Source organism: Labrus bergylta, chromosome 3 (assembly GCF_963930695.1).
Source record: "Labrus bergylta chromosome 3, fLabBer1.1, whole genome shotgun sequence".
Taxonomy (NCBI): Eukaryota; Metazoa; Chordata; class Actinopteri; order Labriformes; family Labridae; genus Labrus; species Labrus bergylta.
The window spans coordinates 8,216,559-8,234,388 of record NC_089197.1 but is presented as its reverse complement, the minus strand read 5'-3'; the positions used below and the strand labels follow the sequence as shown (position 1 = coordinate 8,234,388).

General features: G+C 42.8%; 1 protein-coding gene across 1 annotated transcript; it reads right to left on the bottom strand.

The window, feature by feature from the left end:
• Positions 1-1,594: 1,594 nt before the first annotated feature.
• On the bottom strand, positions 1,595-16,179 carry LOC110001060 (transient receptor potential cation channel subfamily M member 1). The gene is made up of 20 exons (XM_065953253.1): positions 16,168-16,179; positions 16,021-16,093; positions 15,495-15,595; positions 13,474-13,608; positions 12,445-12,495; positions 11,512-11,652; positions 10,562-10,591; positions 10,167-10,459; positions 9,699-9,927; positions 9,314-9,445; positions 9,087-9,227; positions 8,851-8,979; positions 8,039-8,290; positions 7,711-7,885; positions 4,972-4,992; positions 4,461-4,605; positions 3,946-4,148; positions 3,693-3,825; positions 2,525-2,901; positions 1,595-2,340 (listed from the first exon to the last, which is right to left on the bottom strand). The coding sequence occupies exons 1-20, from the start codon at positions 16,177-16,179 to the stop codon at positions 1,595-1,597; spliced, it is 3,519 nt and encodes a 1,172-aa protein (XP_065809325.1).
• Between the last annotated feature and the right edge of the window lie 1,651 nt (positions 16,180-17,830).

Sequence of the window (17,830 nt, the reverse complement as noted above, 5' to 3'; positions counted from 1 at the left end):
GACTGCAGAAGACGTCTGTATACACTGACAATCAAAGGTAGGGGTTGGGATTTATTTGGGGAGGGGATGGAGAGTGTGGGCATGACATCAGAGAAGGGGGTACCTTCGTTAAAATGAGGCTCTGAAATAATAATCTGCAAACGAATGCAAATTATACAACTATAAGTATCCTCACATGAAACATTAAATGGCTGCTTTTTGTGTCTTCAAACAGCCTTCATTTTCAGGTTCCAGGCTGCATGTCCTGACCTTCCTGCAGAGGAGCAATAACCCCGGACAGAAAGAGACACTCAAGGAACTACGACTGTGTTGCATTCTTTGTAGTCTCTTTACTTTTTTTGTGCTATTTTGCATCAATTTGTAGTTTTTTACAAATCTATTAGAAGACATTTGCATCCCTTAACAGACAATTATTTCCAGTTATTTCGCATCAATTTGTAGTTTTTGATTTAACATCTATTAAAAGACATTTTTCATCCCTTTGTTGCCCTTTTAAATCACTATGTAGATATTGTGCAAGTCTGTAGTTGTTTGGCATCCCTTTGTATTTTTCTTTCATCTCTATGAAGTCATTTTGTTTCCCTTTGTACTTATTTGTATTCTATACACATTTTGCATCCCTTTGTTGTCAGTTATGCCTCTGTAGCCATCTTGCATCATCTTGGCAGGTATTACATATTAATATAATATTAGGTGTTTTGCATGCATTTAGAGGTTATTTGTATCTCTTTAAAGTAACTTTGTCATTCTGCGTCTCTATGTAGATAAATTACAGGTTTTTGTAGACATTTTACATCCCTTGACATTTAATTATTTATCTCGTAGGCATTTTGCATCCATATTGAAGTTTTTTATCTCCTTGAGGTAATTTTGCATCCCTTTTCTTCGGTTCTATGTAAACCTTTTTCATCTCTGCCATTTTTATGTTTTATAGGCATTTTGTCTTCCTTTCTTTGTCATTGTGGCATTCATCTATTTCTAGTTATTTCCCATCCATTTGCAGGTTTTTAAATCTCTTACCATTTTGCATCTCTGTCATTAGTTTTGTTATAGGCAGTCGTTCTATTTATTTAGTTTAAGTTATTTTTATTTTTCCTTTGTATTTGTTTTGTAGCTCATGGAAGACATTTTGCATCCCTAATTTGTCATTCTGCTTCTCTTTGTATATATTGTTCAACTTTTTGTAGTCTCTGTGCATTGTTCTGAAGTTTGTATGTATTGTAGTTTTCTCAGACATTTTGTAGTCTTTTAGGCTTGCAATACCTTGGCAGAAACCTTGATTGAACATGTTTGTTATCTCTCTCATTTTATGGTATTTTGGTTATATGAAGCGTTTTCCTTTTTCCTGCCAAATTTAGTTGTATACATATTTACTGTTTTCTGAAAGTCTGCCTGTGGAGTGTGGACAAACAGCTTAATGATCACATGAAACCCAGAATAAAGCTCCATAAAGAGGTCAGCGGCAGATTCACCCTACGATTGTCTTTATGTTCACCACTTCCAGAAACAGCCAAAATTCATTCTTTTAGTCCGCTGTCTTTGGAAACATGGAAGTATAAACACAGTGTTAAAAGTCCAGAGTCCCCTCAGTTCTTTAGGTTAACCTATCTTTGGACCTGCTCCTGACCCGAACCCCCTCCGTCTCACCGCTGAACGCAGACACCAGTTCTTCGACGCTGCTGGCCGAGCGGGGCATCTCCTCCACCTCCTTCGTCTTCGTCCTCTTCTTCTTCGGGTTTATGTTCAGACTCTTGGAGCGAAGCGTCGGGTACAACCTGTCCTCCCCCAACAGCAGCTCCTCCTCCTCCTCCGTCCCCTCCTCCTCCCCTCCCTCACCATGGTTACTGTCACCTGTCTCCCCCTCCTGAACACCATCAGGAGGCCCAGATGAACTGGCCTCCACTTTCTGTTCGGTCTCACTGCCTCCACTCTTCTCCTCCGTCACTCTGGGAGAAGGTTTGGCGCCCCCGTGAGGCATGCTTTTAGATCTGGAGGCAGGTTTTGAGCCATGGGTGGTTAAACTGTTAACCCCCTCTTGATCTCTGTGTGTGGGGCTGTCACCTAATCCAGACTTCAAGCTAGGGGAGGGGGAGGTGCTAAGTGGTGGAGATGATAAATACTGAGTGAACTTTGACGTATCCAAAGGGAAGGATACAGTCGCTTCCAGTCGAGTTTTCTCTGCTGGTTTCTCCACACTAGCAGCTGTGGAGTAAGGTTTAGGAGAACCTGGACTGCTGCCGGGGTCACAGAGGGAGATCAGGATGTCCACATTGGACAGAGACTGAGCCCTCCCTTTACGTCCCACCACTTCAAGAGTTGACCCGAACTCCTTCACTTCACCTAAAAACAGAAAGGAAGAGTATGCATCATAATTCTTCTCATGTAGAAACAGAGCAGGGCTGAAATAGAGGGGTTTAATCACATCTGCAGTGATCCATAATTTAACAACTTTTCAAACGTTGCCATGTAAATATAAATACTTGTCACAGGGACCCTTGTTTTGTCTCATTTTTACTGGTCCTACCTGCCGTGTTTCTGCCCTCTGTGTGTCCCTCTCGTCTCTCTGGACTCTGCTGAACCCTCCTGTCGTGTCCCTCCAAGTCTCCGGTCACAGAGACCCTGTCGTCATGGTCCAGCTGGTATCTGTACAGACTGTAGCCGTCTGTGCTGTTGATGCTGCCGTGTCGAAGCAGAGCAGCCGGCTCGCACACGGACGATCCTCTGGAGCGCGTGCGGATGAGCTCGGACCGGTCGACGCCCGCCAGCTTCTCGAGAGCGTTCATCATGCGACTGGAGAACTCCTCCAGCTGAGCCAGACGAAGGTCCACCGTCTGCAGGGACGCCTTCATCGAGTGCTCCCTCTCGTTGACCTCCTCCAGACGCATGAACATGTTCTCCACCCTGAGCAGAGAACAGAATACACAGACTCAGAGCAGCTTCGGCTTGGTTTCACTTTAAACATGATCCTTTTGACGAAGAAGACTAGAAAAGTCCATTTACCATGTAAAAAAACATGGGTTACAAAAGCAGCAGCTGCTACTCTTCTCAGCTAGTTAGCATTAGCATTAGTTTTTATCTTAGATTTTTCATGATTCCATTTAGTTTCAATAACACTAAAATGAAATTAATCAGTTAATGAGAAAAACGTTTTAGCTTCAGCTGAGACCAGACTAACATTGAGTGTGAGGCAAGAATCTGGAAGCCAGTCTGCAATCTTAGACAATGCTGAAGTCTATTTGGCTTCTTGCCTGTCTTAACATGTGTGTAAATGACAGTGTCATCTGCATACATTTGGATTTCAACTTCTGGGCATACAAGTGGCAGATCATTGACATATAAACTGAATAAAAGAGGTCCTAGGATTGAGCCTTGAGGAACACCAACAAAACAATCAACAAATTAAATCCTCTCTCCAACTTGTGTACATTGCCTCCTCTTTGTTAGGTACGACTCGATCCATTTGATTGCATTTAGGGAAAAGTTAAAATTGGATAGCTCTTAGAGGAGAACATTATGATTTACTGTGTCAAATGCTTTTCTCAAGTCCAAGATTTCAGCTTAAGACAATCTCTTCTCGACTTCAGCTGAAAACAAGGCACCCTAACGGTGCATTGACTTGTACTAATAAGGCAAATAAAAGTTTCTGTAGCTGGTATTTTTCAATCAGTATGATATGAGTGTCTCTTGCCGACCTCTCTGATGTGACTCTGATCCTCTCGTTGTTGGAGGATTGTTTCTCGTCGTCTTTCTCTCTGAAATATTCCTCCACACACTGCTCCTCGAACTCGTGCAGACTCTTCAGCTCATCGGCATTCAGCACCAGCTCTGCGGAAACAAAGAGGATTCAACATCTCAGGAGGGGGACTGTTTTCATCTTTTTAGAAAAAAAACAGTCCTCAATCCCCTCGTTCTGATCTCAGACTCTCTCAGTGAATCAGATCTTACGGAGTCGTCTCTCCCGGTCGTCGTGCTCTCCCTCCGTCCTCCATCTGCAGCGGCAGCACAGCCTCTTCAGGACAATGCAGATGTGGGGGATGATGATGAGGGGGGGAGGCAGGATGGGGCGGTCGTGGAAGGTCATGATCAGCTGATACCTCTGGAACTTCCACACCTGGTTGGAGATGGACTTCACCTCGAAGAACGTGTTGCTGTGGAGAGAGAAGAGGGGAGTGATTTCCTGGTGGTGAGTGGTGGTGAGAAGATACTGAACATCAGATGTTTATCAGATTGGGTTTAAGACCTTCATAAATCATGGCTGAAGGTTGAAATTAGGCCTGTATGTATGCCAGTATATTATAAATAAGGAGTTCTTTGGTTTCACAGACTAAGACAAAGACGAGACAAAGAAAAAGATGTTTGTTAGTAAAAAATGTTCCATGTTTGTGAGGCGGGTCTGAGGTCTTTTTGTGTGTTTGATATTAAAGTGTCAGCAGCAGGAGGATCGGGTGGTGAACACTGACTTGAACACGGCGATGAGCAGGTTGACCAGCAGGATGTTGGCGACCAGCAGGTAACAGGCCATGATGGCCGGAGTGAGCCAGGCTCCGGGGATACAGGGAGGAAGTTTCTTCCCGTCTTCATCGTACAGGTTGTCTCCACATGGAGCTGGAAAAAAACAATCCCCAAACTTCATTGGTTAATAAACAACGTGTGTGAAACTGCTGGTATGATCCTGGACCTTTGAAGGAGACTGCACATTAAATCCTGTAACACTAACAGCTCTCTTCAATGTTTAAAATTTTGGGCTGCAGTTCCCATTTTAAACACTAGGTGTCAGAGTTACTTATTGCTCCTTTAACGATAAGACATTTTACTTGGACCAATTTTGAATTGTTTAATTGTGAAGCAGTCACAGGAAACACACTTCCTGTTTGTGCACCAAAACTTCCTGTTTGCCTTTTACAACTAGAAATACATAACTACACAAATCATGATTTTCACTTCAGAGAAAATTGAATCCGAGATACTTACGATTGATTTCCATCGCATAAACTGTCAGTCAAAAGTGAAAGTAAAAGAGACAGAAAGTGATCCGTTACTGAAGAGAAACATCATGTTCATGAATGTCAGTGAGAGAGAAGAAGATTAACAACAGTATGAAAATATATTATTTTGGTCTCTTATTTGTTAGCAGAACTTCTCAGGATTTTTAAAGACTTAGCCATTTTTTACTCCTCCGTGTACACTTAATATAGCTTCTAACACATGAACTTCAAGAAGATTTAAAATAACAGTGGGTGGAAACAGCAGGTAAAGACAGAGAGTGAAGACAGCCTGTGAGGACAGAGGGTGGTCAAGGACAAGAGGTGAGTATAAAGGCAATGCGTTAGGACAATGATGAGGACGAAAGGTTGAGTTAGAGGAAGAGGGCAACTGGTTAGTTGAGTCGGGGGAAGGAGTAGTAGAGGGTGAGACCAGTGAATGAGAAAAGCGGTGAGGACAGTGGGAGAGGAGACAATGGGTGAACTGAGGGTGCAGATGTGGACATCAGGAGACAACAGAGGGTGAGGACAGGGGTTAAGTACATTGATGAGAAAAGTGGATGGGATCAGGGGTTAACAAGAATACATGAGGTTAGTGGGTGAGGATAGTAAAAGAGGACAGGACGTAGAGTTAGTTTAGAGGTTCAGTGATAGGGGAAAGACAAAGGGTGAGGACAGGGGGTGAGGACGTGGAGTTAGTTTAGAGGTTCTGTGATTAGATGAGGACAAAGGGTGAGGACAGGGGGTGAGGACATAGATTAAGTTAGAGGTTCAGTAATAGGGGGAGGACAAAGGGTGAGGACAGGGGGTGAGGATGTAGAGTAAGTTAGAGGTTCAGTAATAGGAGGAGGACAAAGGGTGAGGACAGTGGGTGAGGATTTAGAGTAAGGTTAGGGGTTCAGTAGAAGGGGGAGGACAAAGGGTGAGGACAAAGCGTGAGGACAGAGGGTGAGGTTGTAGACTGCGGTTAGTTCTTTAGTGATTGGGTGAGGACAAAGGGTGAGGACAGTGGGTGAGGACATAGAGTAAGTTAGAGGTTCAGTGATTGGGTGAGGACAGAGTGTGAGAACAGTGAGTGAGGATGTAGACTGTGGTTAGTTCTTTAGTGATTCGGTGAGGACAAAGGGTGAGGACAGTGGGTGAGGACAAAGAGTTAGTTTAGAAGTTCAGTGATTGGGTGAGGACAGAGTGTGAGAACAGTGGGTGAGGTTGTAGACTGCGGTTAGTTCTTTAGTGATTAGGTGAGGACAAAAGGTGAGGACAGTGGGTGAGGACATAGAGTTAGTTTAGAGGTTCTGTGATTAGATGAGGACAAAGGGTGAGGACAGGGGGTGAGGACATAGATTAAGTTAGCGGTTCAGTAATAGGGGGAGAACAAAGGGTGAGGACATTGGGTGAGGACATAGATTAGGTTAGAGGTTCAGTAATAGGGGAAAGACAAAGGGTAAGGACATAGGGTGATAACGTGGAGTTAGTTTAAAGGTTCAGTGATTAGATGACGACAAAGGGTGAGGACAGTGGATGAGGATGTAGAGTAAGTTAGAGGTTCAGTAATAGGGGGAGGACAAAGGGTGAGGACAGGGGGGGATGTAGAGTTTGTTTAGAGGTTCAGTAATAGGGGGAGGACAAAGGGTGAGGAAAGACGGTGACGATGTAGACTAAGTTAGAGGTTCAGTAATAGGGGGCGGACAAAGGGTGAGGAAAGACGGTGACGATGTAGAGTAAGTTAGAGGTTCAGTAATAGGGGGAGGACAAAGGGTGAAGACAGGGGGTGAGGCTGTAGAGTAAGTTAGAGGTTCAGTAATAGGGGAAGGACAAAGGGTGAGGACAGTGGGTGAGGACGTAGAGTTAGTTTAGAGGTTCAGTGATTAGATGAGGACAAAGGGTGAGGACAGTGGGTGAGGACGTAGAGTAAGGTTATGGGTTCAGTAATAGGGGGAGGACAAAGGGTGAGGAAAGATGGTGAGGATGTAGAGTAAGTTAGAGGTTCAGTAATAGGGGGAGGACAAATGGTGAGGACAGTGGGTGAGGACGTAGAGTAAGGTTATGGGTTCAGTAATAGGGGGAGGACAAAGGGTGAGGACAGTGGGTGAGGACGTAGAGTAAGGTTATGGGTTCAGTAATAGGGGGAGGATTTAGAGTAAGGTTAGGGGTTCAGTAATAGGGGGAGGACAAAGGGTGAGGAAAGATGGTGAGGATGTAGAGTAAGTTAGAGGTTCAGTAATAGGGGGAGGACAAAGGGTGAGGACAGTGGGTGAGGAATTAGAGTAAGGTTATGGGTTCAGTAATAGGGTGAGGATTTAGAGTAAGGTTAGGGGTTCAGTAGAAGGGGGAGGACAAAGGGTGAGGACAAAGCGTGAGGACAGAGGGTGAGGTTGTAGACTGCGGTTAGTTCTTTAATGATTGGGTGAGGACAAAGGGTGAGGACAGTGGGTGAGGACGAAGAGTTAGTTTAGAGGTTCAGTGATTGGGTGAGGACAGAGTGTGAGAACAGTGGGTGAGATTGTAGACTGCGGTTAGTTCTTTAGTGATTAGGTGAGGACAAAAGGTGAGGACAGTGGGTGAGGACATAGAGTTAGTTTAGAGGTTCAGTGATTGGGTGAGGACAGAGTGTGAGAACAGTGGGTGAGGACATAGAGTAAATTAGAGGTTCATTAATTGGGTGAGGACAGAGTGTTAGAACTCACAGGCGGCTGACTGTAACTCTTACTATGAACTCTAGTCTTACGGTCTATGGAGTCTGCAAACACCTCCCCGTAAATCATCCAGTACGGCATGTAGAAGATGTTTCGGGCCAGACGCCAGGTGGGCTCCTCGTCCGGGTGGAGGATGGCCTGCCGAGCTACACCGAAGCTCATCAACACCACCAGCATGATGACCACAAAGTACAGCATGTCCACCATCTAGATAAAGCCATGACCATTTACCATAAAATGACTTTTTCTCTATGGACATGTAGAATATCTGAGATGTCAATGTAACTTTTGGCCAACAAGTTATTTTATAAAACAAAGTGAAAAATTAAGTCAAATTGCACTAAAGCTATGATGTCGCACCATTTTGCCGATCATCATGACGTATGGTCCCAGGTACTTGTTGACTCCGAAGATGTCGAGGACTCGGATGTACCAGAAGATGATGTCGACGCAGTAGATGACTCGCCCGTAGCCCATGGAGGGCTCGCTCTGCAGCCGCAGCAGTAAACCAAGCAGGAAGACGGAGATGGCCGCCAGATCTGTGATGTTCCAGTAATCCTCCAGCCAAACGTTAATCTTCTGCTTCAGCTTCCCCGGCTCCGACATCAGGATCTGAAGAGAGACGGGATGGTTAAATTTACTGACAGAATCTCCAGTCATTGTGATCTCTCAGGTCATGCCCAACCAACGCAAACAGACACAATTTTTATTTTCAGACCCTGAAAATGGAAACATCTGGGTCTATCAGGGGCACAGACAAGCATTTTTATTGGAAACTTTTTGATTTGCACCTGAGTATTGTACTGTACCCGTAACAGTTTGTTTTAGGGCTGCTGGAAGAAGCCATCTTCGAAGCAATTATCAAAACTTAAGTGACTCACTGAGTCATTTAGACACCAATCTATATTCAAATAGAGCCGTGATTGAATGATTGATCCGACTTTATTGTCAGATAAAGTCTGAAATGTGTCTTGTATCACAGCAGTTCAATTAGCAACATAAAAATTAAAAAGGCAAGATACAAAGATACAAAGATTTCCCACCACATTCACACATCAAACTAATATTTAGAGGCCTTCAACGCACTTTGATCTGGCATTAAACTCAACATTTGGAAACAAATGGATTCCTCCTCAGAATCCCGACACCGTACAGAGCCCTGAAACATTCACCTGCCGGACTTTCTCCAGCCCCAGAGTGATGATGTAAGAGATGACGATCCACTCCTGCAGAGACGGCCATCGCTCCATCTTCACCAGGATGATGTAGTTATACAACATCAGGTACACCAGGTAGGAGATCTGAAAAAGGTGAGGTACAGTACGGAGTAAAAAGCCTGACTGCATCTGTTGTATAAACATCAAATTAATCGTTACTGATGTGACTGACTATACGTTTCAAAACTTGCCGTGTTAAACCAGAACTTGGTGAAGGGAGTGTTGTAAAACTCGTAAATCTTCCTCCCGATGGGCGTCCTCTTTTTCGGGTTCTTCTGCTCTTCCTCGTCGTCTCCTTTCTTGGACGTTGCGTCCACGTTTGAGACGGCGTCCTGAAACAAAAAACTTGTCAGCAATCATGCTGCTGTAATAAATGTACGCTGTGAGGAATACTGAGGCTGCTCTGCTTCTTGGATACCTTGCTGGATTTGTTGTCGTCCTCTTTGGTTTTTCCCTCCTCGTTGTCTCTTGAGGAATGAAAAGAAGTTTCATCTCCGAGACGAAACTCCAGGAGGAGAATGGCCGGAGGGAAAACGATCCCTAAAATCACCTGGAAATACAAAATCTCTTCTTTAACACGTCTACACTGACCAACACTGGAAACCGCCAGCTATTGCAGCTACATAAGTATTACACACATGTATGTATGTGTGTGTGTGTGTAGATCATGTGTTATAATGAATCATGTGAAAACTATAAATGTGGCATTTCTTTTATCATTCAAGATTCATTTTGATTTCTATGTGTCTAAACCTCCTGCAGAGACCAGTGAGCCCCTCTCCCGGTGCTGGTTTTGTCGGTACCTTGAGGCTGTTGCTCTTGCCCATCCTCAGACAGCCCATCCACATGTCGGTCAGCAGCATCTGGCTGCAGGTGTGCGCGATGAAGTCTCTGTGTTTGGCGGCGACGGCCAGCTTCAGACAGGTGGAGTTACTCCAGTTCTTCAGCTCGTATGTCAGCAGCTTCATGGCCACCTGCTCGTCGTGTTTGTACGACTGATCGAGCAGCTCGTAGGCCAGCTGACCGAACTCCCTGCACACAGAAACACACTCGGTCTAAAGACATGTTTACAGAAACTCCTTCACATACTGGCTGCTGCATTATTGTCTGAGAAGCCAGCACTTCAACATAGCATGTTGTCACATGCCTGATGATATCATAAGGTTATCTTATCATTTCATTCAGTAGTTATCCTACACATTGGTCCTTTAACAGCAGCAAAGCGATGACCTTGTAGTAAAAGAAGTATAATCATTAGAGTTTGGACTGACTTGGAGTTGTTCTCCAGGTCCTGGTAGATGTCGTCCACCAGCTCGCTCTGTGACGACTCGTGAGCCATGGCCTTGTAGAGCTTACAGGCCACCAGGGCTTTGGCCATGGCTTCCTCCCCTCGCTGCCACAGGAACAGCGCCATCTTCTGGCGCTTCATCAGCACGGCCCACACCATCAGCTCGTGGAACGGGTACTGGAACCTGCTTACCTCGGGGTCGTCCACGTCAATGTCCACCTCCTCCTCTTTCTTCTTGTTCTTCTTTCCTTTCCCCTTCGCACGAGGCTCGTCGTCCTGCAGGAGGAACATGACCACATGTAAGTCACTGAATCCACCATCAGCCGAGGCCGTCTCCACACTCAGAGGAATATTACAAGATACTTAAAATGAACAAACCTCCATCCCAAGAAGCTTCAGAGCTTTAGGCTGTGAAAGATAAGAAAACAGGATCAGTTGATTATCATTTTTAAGGAAGGCTCTTTTATTAGAGCCCACAAATCTGTAACCTTTATTTTGAAAGACGTGTTTGCAGGACCAGCTGGTATTATACATGGTCAATTGGGTCTCATGGTTTTGAAGTTAGGGATGTAGAAACACTTGAAAAAGGGAAAAAAAGATGTGGAATACATTGTTTGAAAATAAAAGTGTGTTTTAATATCACTCTTAAAAAGGCACGTGTGATCAGTGCTGCACCTCTGTGCTGCCATCTAGTGGATCTTGTAAATACCACATTCTGCTAAACAGACATTTAAAGAGGGCATTTTATACCCCTTTTCCACCTTTTCAAACAGTCCCCTGTGGTCTAAATGAAACATCTGTGCTGTGCTTTGGTCAAAATATAACATGAATCAAGCACCAGAGGAGGTTTGTGACCCTGTATAAACCAGCTCTCTCAGAACGCTCCGTTTTGGTGCGTGTGTCTTTAAATGCAATGAGCCCCCCCTGAGTTTTCCCGCTAGACATCACTCCTTCCCTAGTGAGAATAAAATCCACTGGGGGTGGAGTCCATGGGTGGAGATATCAGGGGAGGGGTGGGGATTTTTTTCTTTACCAGAATCCCACTGTGACATCACAAGGGGAGCACATTTGAAAGGGAGCATTTTTCTCTGCGTTGTAAGACTTTTACAGACCACAAACAAAGGACTGATGGGTTTATTTCACCTTTTGTGGGTCGGTAGACACTCAGGTTACCCAAATATATGTTCAAAAACGCTGTCAAAGTTGATTTTCCACAATATGTCCTCTTTAAATCGGCTGTTTCCATGTAAAGATGAGATAAAGTTTATTTTATTTAGCACCATTTGTGAAGTGACCACCCTGTCGTGTCCACTCTGAGTATGACTCACTCTCTTGAGGCCGTACAGGTTGTTGTACAGTGTCCTGAAGCTCTTCCTGGTGTATTTGCAGCGATAAGCTCCGCCCATCAAGAGCTCCAGCACCAGGCCGATATCGATCAATGTGATCTGATAGTCTGGAGGAAGATTCCCCTGAAACACAAAATCAATGTTTAAAAAGTACTACTGAGACCATCAGCAGTAAATAATAACATTCATAAACCTTTATACTCTGCAGATGAAGCTGCGGGAGCAACTTGGGGTTAGGTGTCTTGGTCAAGGACACACTGGACATGTAGCTGCAGGAGCTGGGGATCAAACCCCCGACCTTCCATTTGAGAGATGATGACTCTACCCACTGAGCTACAGCCGCCCTGCTCTATTGATCCCTCTAACTGACAACAAATCAAATATTACTGATAGCTGTATCAAATAAACAAAACAAAAGAAAACAAGACATTATGTGGAATTCATTATTTTGAACATAAAAATGTGTGTTAATGTCACTCTTAAATGCACCTCTGTGCTGCCATCTAGTGGAACTTAACTGTAAATACCACATTCTCCTGAACATTGAAATAATTGACTGTTTCAGTGGGTTCTCTCGGGATACTCCAGCTTCCCCCCACAGTCCAAAGACATGCTCATTAACTGATTGGTTAACTGGTGACTCTAAATTGCACGTAGGTGTGAATGTGAAGTAGCTGGTTGTCTGTCTCGACTGCCGACCAGTCTAGCGTGTAACCCCGCCTCTCGCCCGGCGACAGCTGGGATTCACACCCGCCATCAACCACCTCGTGGTTTACATAATGGATGGATGGATGGAGTAGTGATCAAATGTACGATGGCATTAAAAGGACGTCAAACCTCAGAATAAGTCAAACCAGGGCAACATCTTGTGTTTCTGTCTAATCTGAGCCTGTTTCTTTAAAACACAACACTTACTTTTTTAACGTCTCGGACCACAAAGTGCAGCGTGTTGGCCGGTCCCAGCTTCTACAACAGCAAAGGAACAAACAGGAAACTTAAGAAAAGTAAAAAAACATCAATCACACTAATGTCAGGCACAGACTGATTCATGTCTTTGAAAGATGTCAGGCCACATTGGCACAATTAAATCATCTTGTTACAGGATCATGACAGAATCTATGTTAATGATTTTACAACTGTGATGGCCACACAGGAGCAGAATGGCTGTGAAGCTGACAGACGGCAGCACAGAGCTTCACTTTGATCTGAGAATAATGGGACTCACATGAGCACCACATGTTGTGTTAAGAGCCTTTTTTTTTTCTAAGTGAAGCAGATGAAGATTAAAGACAGCCGTGATATAACAAAAGATGAAGGGGATCACTGATGGATGTTAAGCTGCGGATCAACATGTCAATGAGAATATGGAGGTTAAAGCAGAAAGCTTTTGTTTAATGACTCGTCGTAGGAAAGAGGAGAGAAATGCTGTTTGTAATAATAAACCATGTTTTCATCCTGGCCCCCCAAACACAAGGGCACCTTTTTCTGCAAACTCTTACAGCTCAAAGGACTTATTTTATGAACTGTTACTCAACAAACAAGGGAATTTGTAAAATATAAATCATAAGCATGAGTAATGAAGTGATATTAGACCCTTATATCACTGAGAATAGAGTCAGTCAGCAGATTTAGGGCTCAGCCACGGCGCAGATCTGCAGAAAAATATTCATCTTTATTACAAAATAATCGATTTTTGGCTGTTTTTGGGGGTCGATGGAAACGAGCTGTAGAAGCAAAACTACAAAATAAGAATATAGAAATTGCTTTCCCTGCGTTACAGCCAGGATTTAAGTGTCCCCATGGACACTGGGACATATTTTAAATGGTATAGACTTCTCTATGCTCTTAAACTGTTGCTGCCACAGTTAAAATACAGGAAGGGGATTTATTGATTCTTGACACAGACGTTGAGTTGTGTTGTATTGAGCTCAGGTGTTTTCTTACCGTGTTGTACAGCTCCTCCAGACGAGGAATAGTCAGGAAGTGATGGATGTTCACTCCGTTCTCAATCAGCAGCTTCACAAAGTCCACCCTGTCCAACACCAGAGCGTCCATCATGGCCTGTTCCAGAGAGTTCACCTGTGGCAATATCATCATCATAGTCAGCACCTGCCGATAGCGTCACCTGACCAAGGTCATCACTAACTAAGCTTACACCGTTTTGAAAAACAAATTCACCCACTGACCAGTTGGTGAATAAATACAGAGTTTGTTTTTCCTCCAAAATAAGAGAAAAATGTCCACTTAAGCTTAACAGCTCACTTGGGGTTTTAAGATTGCAATGGAAATATTTAACCTTAAGATTCCTTTCATTAAATTTTATAAGGTTATATATCTGTGTTGTTTCTACACTGTTTAGCTAACGGTTAATTTTAGTGTTTAGTCTGCTTAGCTAGCTCGCTGTTGGGTTCTGTTTCAACACTGTTAAGCTAACTGTTTGTTGTTGTCTGCTGTTAAAGCTGTAGCTAACAGTTGAGCTCTTCATCTTCACTGTTTAGCAAGAGTTAATTTGTTTTATTGTATTATGTTAAGATAACGGTTGGGTAGTAATAGCTGCACTGTCTTTGATTAGGGCTATGTTTTCTCATGTTTAGCTAACAGAGCTGTTAGAATCATTTATGTGAGAGAGTAGTTATCTTTTGTGTTCGGCAGCGTTTTATCTACTCAGGCCAATGTAGCATGCCTAATTGAAGACAACTAAGACTGCAGTCAACTCTTACTGCTGATTGACAAAAGGCCACACCGTGCTTTACATTTAGCAGGCTACTTTGTAACTGTTGTTTCCATCTCTACTGACAAGAACAACGTAAACTATTGAAACAAACTTTTTCAGCTCTGCAGTTTGTGTGCACATTTTTTGGATAAAGGACGGAGCCACACTTACAGTCGGGTTCACTGTTTATTTAACAGTTCATTTTAAAAGCTAAGTTAAAAGTTTTGGTGTAAAACTGTTTAACAGTTGGGTTTGCATCTTCACTGTTTAGCTAAAAGTTTTATGTCTTAACTGTTAACTATGGTTCAGTAAGGCTATGTAAAAACTATTGCTAATGGTTATTTTTTCTGAAACAGGTAAGCTGGTTCAGTTTTTATTTGAAGTAGTTGGGTTTTATTACATAGGCTTCTTTGTTTAGCTAATGGTTGTTAATATGATTAGATTATGGCTGATTCTAGTTTGAGCAGAGTCGTAACTGTGTTCATCATATTCAGATGTGTATTTTAAACTGATAAGCTAATTTCATTTAGTCTGAAACTGCCTAGCTAGGTTTACTATACTATTTACATAATGATTCACTAATATAAACTTGGTATCTTCCAGTATAACTTAAAAGTTGTTAAGAGAAGTTCTATAGGCTGAATGTTCAACTTTGCTTTGAAGTGATTAAACTAGACTTCAGTTTCTTAGCGTATATTTTTAGCTCAATAACCATTTTGGCAAACTATTTAAGATCAAACTTATATCAGTTCAGTTCCAGGTCGTGATTCAAGCTAACTAAACAAAAATACGACTTTATCTATAAAATGTGGGTTATTTTTGAAAGTCAAACATATTGGTGATCAAGTTTGCTCTAATTTCTCACCCAGTTACGCAGCTCCAGTTTCCTGGGGTCAGTTTCCTCAGGTGGTTCAGGTTTGGCTTTGGCTCCTTTTCCTTTCTTCCCTCTGGCTTTCCCTTTCCCCCCTCCTCCTCCTGCTGGTGCTCGCTGCGGCGCAGGACTTCTAGGCCGGTCATTCACAGCAGCAGATACAGGCTGCAGAAACACCATCAAACAAAACTTCATTAAGAGATAAAGGTTGGATTGACATTATCTTTTGGTACCATTGAATGCCGATCAACATTTAAAACAACAAAAACATATATTTTGTGTCTGCAAAGTTAACTTTGAGGAACAGTTTGCAATTTGACTACACCTAAAACAGGATTATAAAAGACACACAGGCACATGGAGCTGAACCAGTAAACTCACAGGCCAGTGGAGTCCGTACACAAAGATCTGACTGCGAGCGATGTCCACTCTGTTCCAGGCCAGAGCCAAGCTCAGCTGATCAGACGCTGATGCATTGGTACCTAAATTACATATCAACAAAGAAAGCAGGTGTTACTTTACCTTAGATTGATACACCCAACCTGCACCGGGTTCGGTGCCCTTGCTTAATGGTACCTCGGGAGTACTCGACACTTGGCACCTCTACAGGAACCCGACCGACTTCCATACTTTGGGATTGGCAAGTTTTGTAAACTACATTATATTCTACTTCCTTTTGTCTTTTGTTTTTCTTCATTATCAAAACAACATCGATGTGATATAAAAGTTGCTTAGTGCTTCATGAGGGATTAATGTTGGGTTTTTGCAAATAACATAACATAATAATACAATCATTTAAAAAAGAGCACAGTCTAAAGCTGCCCTTTTAGTAAAGTGTCTTGAGAGAGCATCTATCTATTGGTGCTATACCAATACAGATTGATTGTTTGATATGTATGTTGTTTACCTTTAAGCAGAGCGGTCAGGATGGACATCTCAATATCCTGCTGTCCCTCTGAGCCCATCCTAAACACTGTGATCTGCAAACAAAACAAACAACAATGAGAGCTAATAATGCCAATGCTTTCATGCTTTTGTTTGAAGGAATGTTTACCTTGTCCATCATTTTTGTTTAGCATGTTAGCTTATATTAGCATTTAGCACAAAGTACAGCTGAGGCTGATGGGAGCTCTGAACATCTTGGGAGATTGACAAGTGGCAATCTTATTTTGTTTGACATAAACAAAATAGTCCATCATAAATTTGTCAATACTGCAGTTCCTCGAGCAGCCACATGAGGCTGGCTCTAAAGTGAGTCAATCTCCATAGAGCACCATGTTACAAAGCCCATCTTAAAACAATTTTCCCCATTCATAAAAACAATATCCGGGATGATTGTATTTAAATGAACCACCTGCTTTAGATATAAACAAATCTTAAATGTATGGTTATAGTTACATGCACGGCCATTTTGTTTGACACATGGCTGCTTCTTGCTCTTTTCACCCCAGAGATCTGGCTGATTGCCAGACCGGTTCTTTAAGGATCATGGTTGTTTCCTTTCCTACCTCTACCACTAAAGATGTAGGCAGGTGAGTGGCAGGTTGGCAATGTTCAAAAGGCTCTCTCTGCTTATGTTAGTGGTTGTTAATTAACACGGCTATGTAAAATACAAAATTTTGCAAAAGTAGCATTTTAATTTTTGCGTGAATGTGTTTCCTGAAAGCCTTCAGCGTTTAGATTCTCCGGCTTTCTGCATGTTGCATCAGCGATAATAATCCAACAGAACTACATACAAACATAAGGATTTATAAAAGTTGTTTCTTATTTTGCAGACGAGCCTGAGAAAGCATTGGATATAGACACTAGTGTGTTAGTCCAGACCAAACTAATCAAGACCAAGACATACCCGAGACCAGAGTGCTCCGAGACCGAGGCGATAGACTCCAGCGTCCTGGGCTTCCATTGACATCATTGTAAGTTGCACATGCACATTTGTTCCTCTTCAACACACGAGATAGGTGCTTCGATAGAAGCAGGAAAAATACACTCATAAACGCATTGCACACCATCACCCAAAGGGAGGCAGCAGAGGGAGTTGTCCCATAAACTGAGACATAAAGAGCAAGTCATGCAGTGTCACTGGATCAGAGCTTTGCCTGTTCATGAAGATTTAGGGTCAGCAGTTTTTAGGTTTGTCTCCACAGGGTTTAGGAAACATATGCATGTGGTGTTGTTTGTGAAGTATGTTTAAAGTTAGAATAATTGTGATGCTCATTCTCTTAGCCAGTAGATAGCATTGTCCAGTATGTGTTAGCTTCAAGCTAAAAAACTAAAATAAACAACCTGCTCCATTGATGAGAAGTCGTGCCCACCCTTGTAAACAATGCCACACTGCTAAACAGTTGTCTACAAACCAGTGGGGGATTTTATAGTGGCTACACACATGTACACTGAAGCATCAGTAGGTCACTATGACTACATTTCATCCTGTGGGGAATGTTAATGTATGAGCAACAGTTGATCCAATTATTTAAATGTGACACTGTGAACCAATGAGGAGGCCACAATAACTTAAACCATGCAGCGTATACAGATGATTTGCTATAAAGAGAAGTTCACTGACATAAACTTGTTGGGCTGCTGTGTCAGAGCTGGTTTAATCCTTTTTCATCTTATTTTATATCTTAGGAGAAACATCTAAACCTGCATCATTTTAATCTGAAAACAAATCATTTAAGTGAATTGCTGTGATTTTATTTAAATTCATGGCCAGT

Coding starts and splice junctions, on each gene's coding strand:
- LOC110001060 (XM_065953253.1), bottom strand. Junction 13,609..15,494: donor TGTACGGACTCCACTGGCCT/GTGAGTTTACTG, acceptor ATATTGCCACAG/GTGAACTCTCTGGAACAGGC. Junction 10,592..11,511: donor ACCTGTACGGCCTCAAGAGA/GTGAGTCATACT, acceptor TATCTTTCACAG/CCTAAAGCTCTGAAGCTTCT.